Genomic DNA, 7,635 nt, shown 5'->3' on the forward strand with positions numbered 1-7,635 from the left:
CTTGTTTAATAATTTGGAATAAATAGTTTGAATATTTGGTGTTTGTGCCACACACACACACAAACCCCTTGAAATACAACTAGACATCTATAGATGAAAGAAGATAACGATACACATGTATGCTGCTGAATAAATACATGTAGTGTACTTGTTACATTATTAATATATATGAGAAAAGTTGCATTGGATTTCCTGTGAAAAAAGATAACGTTCAACATCCTTTTTTTATTTCTTTAGGCTCCATTCGATTCCGAAATATGTCTGGTCAAGCCATTTCAACCAGTACTAGTCATGAGAGGTCGTTCGATAGTTAGTTTGGTTTATGAAGCATGGTTCATAATAATATCGACTCCTGTACTTATTTCGGCTCCATTTAGGTAGTCGACATTCACCACAAATCTTGACCAGAACCAATGGTTCTTCCACACAATCGCCATTTCTTCAATTGGGATATTCTTTGTTTCGGGCAAGAACATGTACACGAACATGGTCATGACAACAACCCACAAGGCAAAGAATAAGAAAATCCCGAATTTAAGGTGACATAGCATGGTTAAGAAGGATTGAGCAATTAAGAAAGTGAAGAACATGTTAAATGAAACATTAATACTTTGAGCGGCTGAGCGGATCTCAAGAGGAAATATTTCACTAGGCACGAGCCAACCTAGTGGGCCCCATGACCACGCAAATCCTACAACGTGTATGCATATGAAAAACACAACTATTATGGCATACCATTTGGGCAAATCGTCAGGATTTCCATTTACTCCAAATTTGATACCTATGAAAATTGCAACCGCAACCTATTCCAAAAAGAATCTAACGATAATAAAAATTAATGTCACATTAGGATGTCGAGTCACATTATGGAGTTGTATAATATAGTAAAAACATCATAATGTGTTTTGATGTGTATATGGTGTAAGGGTGTGCATAAAACTAAATTAACCAATAAATACATAATTAACCGATAAAACCAAACCTAACTAAAAATCAATGGGCTGGTTTAAACTTTAAAAGTATATTTGAAAACCAAAAGCAATGAGTCAGTTATGGTTATCGATATTTTATCACCAACAAAACCGACCAGAACCGAGTATACAAAAAAATAGGCTAACCAAACCGACCCAACGTATTAGTATTATGGATTGTATAACTTTTAAATGCTATATAATATATACAAATGTCAAATGACAAAGCTCAAATTATTTAAGACCAAATGTCAAATGAAGATTTACTAAGTGGTTAAAAAATTTGAAGCCCAATTAAATTGTTTTGGGCTATTTTAGTCAGGCCGAACATTTTATTTTTATGACTAACTCTAGTTTACGGTTAATCGACTCATAACCAAACCAAATCAAAGTGTAAAACCAATTTATTAGTAACCACTTGATTATCGTTCTCTGATTAACCGAAAGTTTGGTTATGTTTACGATTTTAGATCAAAATCAACCCATGCACATCCCTACTGGTACAAGTTATTTGTAGTGCAAACCTGACAAATGAACATTTGAGCTCCACCTTCAAGGAAAAGAAATCTCCGTCCCCATTTGTCAACACCATAGATCGAAACACATGTTGCTAAAACATTTATGGTACCAAGAATCACAGCTGACATAAGTGAAGCATTACCACTAAAACCTATCGTTTTGAACAAAACAGGTGCGTAAAGGATGATTACATTAATCCCAGTCAACTGTTGGAAAAACGGAATCAATATAGCCATAGTGAGATGAGGTATGTATTTCTTTTGCCACAAATTCCTCCATTGACGTTCATGTTTTCTCGATTCTTCACTTGCATATGTCAAATCATTAAATTCTTCATCAATGTCATCGACACCTCGGATTCTATGAAGCTTTGCTCTGGCCTCTTCGAATTTACCACGCTCGATCATCGAGTTGGGGGTTTCAGGAAGGATCATTGAGCCCACAGTAACGGCTAAGGCAGGGACTGTTGCGCCCCCTAAACTAAGCCTCCATCCCATATTCCCATCGATATTGTTATAGTAGTTGAATACATTAGCTGCTAAGATACCGATTGTGATTGACAACTGAAAGCCGGTGTTTAATGACCCTCGATACTTGTATGGTGCCATTTCGGAAAGGTATAGAGGCACAGACTTAAATTACAAATCAAAACATAATTAAAAGCAAATATAGAACCGTTATGCTTATAATATACATGTGTGCATAAAGAAAAAAAAAGCTACATATTCGCCATCTTATACAAACATCTTAACATATTGAAACAGTGGCGGATGCACTTCATAAGCAGGGGTAGCATCCACTACCCCTCAACTTTTCGTCGGCACTGTAATTTTTTTTCTTTTTGGGTCGGTTTTCGTGTTTCGCTACCCCTGAATTTTTTTTTATGTTACCCCTATTTGTTTAAAGACCAACCAATTTATAAGTTCAAATTAAATAAAGTCCAAACAAATTTGTAGCCCAAAGCAAATGAAAACAGCAAAGTTTTTTTTCTTTTGTTTGAACGAGAAACATTAAACAGAAGCAGACTCAAGCATAAACAAACTTAACATAATATCATATTTTAAAAGTTCAAATCAAGCAAAGCCCAAACAAAGTTTATAGCCCACAGCAAATAGAAGTCATTATCTTTTTTTTTCTTTTGCTTGAATGAGAAACATCAAACAGAAACAAACATAATCATCATTTTGAGGTTGAAAATTTTATAATATTTTTGGATATGCAAATTCAAAACTTGGAAATAGATTTAGTGAGGTCTTAACTAGTTTGTTAAAGAATATGTCTGGCTTAAATCTTGAGATTTGTTTTTTAAGTTTGACATATCTAAGATAGTGGCATTTTCAGAAATGTATCCGAATGGTTTTAGTAATGAAAAATATGGTGTATTTCGGGTGATCGCTTGACCTTTTATCACACTTTAAAGGAAGTTGATACATTTTCAAATTTGGGTGAATGTATGACCTTGCTCGTGTAATGGTGGAAACCGGAAAGCACGTCACGTTTTCTTTTGTTTATCAAATATTGAAGCTAGCGTTGGTTTTATCGGTTGCAACCGCAACTGTTGAAATATGTTTTCCTAAAACGAAACTTATTAATACGGGTTTGCGTAAGCGAATGGGTGATAAGTATTTGAACAATGCTTTATTTTGTGCAACGAAAGAGAAACGCTCGATAAAGTAAAAGAACAGGGTGTAATGGCTCAATTTCAAGCTTTAAAAAAACCGTATATGAGAAATTTGCTTCTCGTGTATCATGCTTCTATTTTTGTTTCGTTTATATTGTATGAAATACGAAAAAAAATGTTAAACGTTACCCTTAAGATTTATGTCTAGATCCGCTACTTTATTGAAATGCATAATTGCATATGTAGATGTTATTTAAAACTAGTCTAGTTACACAAAATATCCACTTACAAAATAATTATGTCACATTATGACTTTAAAAAATAGGAAAATTGGTTTTTATTGATCACAACTATTTCATTTTTGTCGACGCTGGTCCCAACTTTCATTTTGGCTAGCAACGGTCCCAACTTTAACAATCGTTTCTTCCACCAGTCCGCGACTAACTGAGTACTAACTCCGTTATGTTTTTACTGATGTGTCCATCTGAGTTGTCAAAAAAATGTTACGTGGCAGCCACCTCCCCACACCCCGTCCAACCGCCACCCCCACCACTACCGCCCAACGCTGCATCGGCATCGCCGTCGACCTCTCCGACGAGTCCGCCTTCGCCGTCAAATGGGCAGTCGACCTCTTCGACGAGTCCGCCGACAAGTTCGAACATGAGAATGTGTTTATACTTAACTTATTGATGTTCGGGTATTTTGTACATATATTAGTGTGTTAATTATGTAGTATTGTTTAGTATATTGTTAGAACGTTGGTACTTCATACGTGCTTGTGTGTTTCAGGTCATTGATCGTTAAAGATGCTAAATTGGAGACTTTTACGAGCACGGAATGATATCTCGGGAAGACCGGAGCATAAATTGAAGTCTTAGGAAGTGTTAGAAGGATTCGGGAGGAGTTTGGATGAGAAACCTAAAGCCGATGCTAAACTGAACAAGATGGGTTCACAAAAAGCGACCAGGAAGTAAAACGAGCATATCATGGGCTAGAAAATGAGTTACGGAATCCATAATATATGAATTTCGGGTTTCTCAACGAGAGGAATCCAAAAATGAGGTTACCTACCATCGCGTAGCGCGATGGTCCACACAGACGGGAAATTTAGGGTTTTATGTTATATTTGTTTTGACGACCCTAGACGTCATTCATCACCTTCCAGGCGATTTCCAGAGCAGAAGAGCAAGTCCCGATCATCCCCAATCATCTCTAAGTGTCCTACATGGCCTACCAGATCATAACCGAGGCCCGAAAGATGCCGATGCGCGGCAAGTTTCTTCGAGTCATTCCCGGGATGTAGAGTATTGTATCTTTCAGTTTTTCTCATGTATTTAGAATGAATTGATTGTAATGATCTTTGATTAATCTATGAGTATTGATGTCTAGTATTATTGTGCACTCAGTCGGTTTAGGTTTATTTCGATCAGAACGATTATTGTGCCAGATGTTATGATAATTGCTTATAGGATTGTTTTGACTAGTTGAATGTGATGAAGCATACGCTTTCCCTTAGTTGAGTCACACTGGCAGGGACTGGTTGATAACCAGTGCCGTGTGTTAGTAAGCATTGATGCCTAAGGTTTGTCTAGTTAGTCAATCGGTGTTACTCAGTGATTGTTAATCTGCTAAGTTGCATGAGTTTACTGTTAGGTTAATTACTTGGATTCCCGGGTATGATTTGTCTTTGTTAATTGATTGAACACGTGATTACTTGCTTGCTTGTTACAACATATAAACTATTTGCTAGTGTGATCAGCACTTCAATTGAATTCCTTCATAAGTTTAGAAATTGATTTCACTTCACACTGACCACATACTCCTGGTGGATACGATACCTGACTTACCCTAGCTGCTTAGATTAATTAGGTTTTTGCATGACTCAAACGACGGTCATCACTTATTACATTCTTATATCATCCCAACACATCCACCAAATTAAAACCAAACTCTTCGGAGCTTCAACAACCATTCCCTCAATCGAATATGAGCTATGCAACACCGACTTACGATCAATCGGAGGTAAATCATTGCCTAATTCATCCACACTTCGCAAATCCACACATTTCCAAGGCCCCAAAGTTCTTCAGGAAAGTTAGATGTGTTCGTAAATCAATTTGTTTTGTTGTGTTTTTTCTCGAATTAGCAATTAATTGCATTATTTGTAGCTTCCGTTAGGAAATTTGACATTAGAACTGTCAAATATAAGGTTGACTCTTCGTTGTCGGTGTCAATGTCTACAATTGATAAGTCAACGGAGCCCCAGTCAGCGCCGTAGAGGACGGAGGTGGGCCTGACGTGGGTTAAGATGACGGCGTCGCCAGGACGGAGGTACTGGTTGACGACCCATTTGACGGTGAAGGCGGACGGCGTCGCGGGGACGGAGGTACTGGTTGACGGCCCATTTGACGGCGAAGGCGGACTCGTCAAATAGGTCGACGGTGATGCCAATGCGGCGTTAGGCGGTGGTGGTGGGGGTGCCGGGTGTGGCGGTGGTGTGGGGAGGTGACTGCCACGTAACATTTTTTTGACAACTCAGATGGACACATCAGTAAAAACATAACGGAGTTAGTACCCCGTTAGTCGCGGACTGGTGGAAGAAACAAATGTTAAAGTTGGGACCGTTGCTAGCCAAAATGAAAGTTGGGACCAGCGCCGACAAAAATGAAATATTTTGGACCAATAAAAACCAATTTTCCTAAAAAATATAAACACATTGATTTGCATCACAACGAAACAGAGTGAGTATAGATTGTCGAACTGCAAACGATGACAATTGATGGTTGGTAAAGTCATCCCTTTTGAAAGAGGAAAAACAATGTTTGATTCAAATTTCTAAGATTTCTTACGTATCTTAATATTACTTACATATATTCTACCGATTAATGTTAAAAAAACGCCCTGCTTTTCAATTCTCATCACTTTTAAAATGGCATATTTTGTTTAATAGTAATAAAAATAATAAATACAAAACCAAATAAAGACGTTGTCCAAACATTGTTATAAAACGCTAAACGAGTCATGGGACAACTGGTTAGGATCTTAATTTGAATAATGTCAGGTTTTCAGTTTTCAAAATAGTTTAAACCGACCAACCCAACCAGAAAAGTATATAATCAAGTAGATAGATATCCTAGTCCGAGAATTAGCAACAATCACAAAACAAATTTCTGGATCCATAACTGGTCCTATCCTGATGATGATTCCGATGCAATCTTTCAATCTTCCAATAGTCTTGATCCTTATTATACTTTATTTTTCTTTATTTAAGTGTGAATGTGTGATTGATTCAATTTGACCTAAAATATTATATTGACAACTCAAAACTACTAGAAATTTGCATTTGTTCAATTCTAATTTTACTATTAAGAAAAAACTAATGAATAACGATAAATTTTTGTTAAAGAATTAGAGCATTCACAACAGGTTCTTCATATTACGTAAATGTAACCTCTAATTTTTAAAGTGTGGTTGTGAGTGGATAAGAGAGAAAAAATAAACGTTGATGAGTAAATTTCGTTCATACTCTAAGTTTTTAATATTTGTAGAAAATTGTGGTGAGTGAAAAAAAAAAGAAAATATAATAATAAAAGTATAAAAAAATTATTTAGTTGAAAAGTATAGAAAAAATTAGTAAATTAAAAGAATTACCTGATTAGCAAACCCGATACCGAACCCGAGAAGGATCCGACCAATGATGAGCATCCAGACATCCTGAGCAAAACCGTTAATAATAGCGCCGACACAAACCAAGACGCCGCCGACCAGCATGGAATACTTCCGGCCAAGTTTCCGGGTGACCGTTGATGCCACCAAAGACGACACGGACGCCGCCAGATACAAGGCAGATGAGAACATGGTCAACACTTGACTGTTGAACTTGCAATACTGGTTCGTTAGTTCATCATGCATTTGTTTCCGGTGAATCGACGGGAAGAACTTCTTCAAAAACGGATCCATCGAACTCACTCCACCTGGTTATGAGTTATGACGAAAAAGCAACTATTCATGGTTTTTTACTCTTAATGAAATGAAGTTATGAGTAGGGTGGATGGCTACAAGTGTGCATAAAACCAAAAAATAAATAATTCGTAACTTAATAACTAAAACAAACCCAAAATTGATGGTTTGACTTTATTTATTTATTTACTTTTTCAAAAATCGATCTCCGAATTAGTTTTGGTTTTGCATATATCAAAAAACTAAACGGAATCTATTGTGATTCTTTTTAACTATAATCACATAAACATTTACATTAAAAAAAACAGACAGACTAGCCCTTTTTTATATAGCAAAAGTAAGTCTTTTTAAACTTACATTCATAATCGGAAAATAAAGAAGACAATCGTTACCGGAGATTCCGATATCATAGCCGAAAATGAGACCACCCATGGCTGCAACAACGCAAGTAAAGGTGACAAAAATAGTTAGGTTTCTAGGGTAAGCTTTATCACCATTGGGAGAGGTCGGAATTGCACTTCCCGGCATATTTGTGTTGTCTCTTTAAAACTATGACAAGTGAAG

The 7,635-nt window shown here is 36.6% G+C and overlaps 1 protein-coding gene across 1 annotated transcript; it reads right to left on the minus strand.

The window, feature by feature from the left end:
- Positions 1–300: 300 nt before the first annotated feature.
- Positions 301–7,635, minus strand: LOC143610228 (sugar carrier protein C-like). The gene is made up of 4 exons (XM_077084762.1): positions 7,464–7,635; positions 6,763–7,085; positions 1,496–2,122; positions 301–803 (listed from the first exon to the last, which is right to left on the minus strand). The coding sequence occupies exons 1-4, from the start codon at positions 7,597–7,599 to the stop codon at positions 321–323; spliced, it is 1,569 nt and encodes a 522-aa protein (XP_076940877.1). The 5' UTR covers positions 7,600–7,635; the 3' UTR covers positions 301–320.

The sequence above is a fragment of the Bidens hawaiensis genome, unplaced genomic scaffold (assembly GCF_021521415.1).
Source record: "Bidens hawaiensis isolate Kalapana, Puna unplaced genomic scaffold, B.hawaiensis_p1.1 tig00025168_1, whole genome shotgun sequence".
Classification (NCBI taxonomy): domain Eukaryota; kingdom Viridiplantae; phylum Streptophyta; class Magnoliopsida; order Asterales; family Asteraceae; genus Bidens; species Bidens hawaiensis.

Bases quoted from the DNA above. Each gene is read 5' to 3' on its own strand.
- LOC143610228 (XM_077084762.1), bottom strand. From the start codon at position 7,599: ATGCCGGGAAGTGCAATTCCGACCTCTCCCAATGGTGATAAAGCTTAC. The intron at 2,123-6,762 runs GTAATTCTTTTA...TTGTAATTTAAG, and splicing joins GTATCGGGTTTGCTAATCAG to TCTGTGCCTCTATACCTTTC. The intron at 804-1,495 runs GTTTGCACTACA...TTTTTGGAATAG, and splicing joins CTCAAATGTTCATTTGTCAG to GTTGCGGTTGCAATTTTCAT.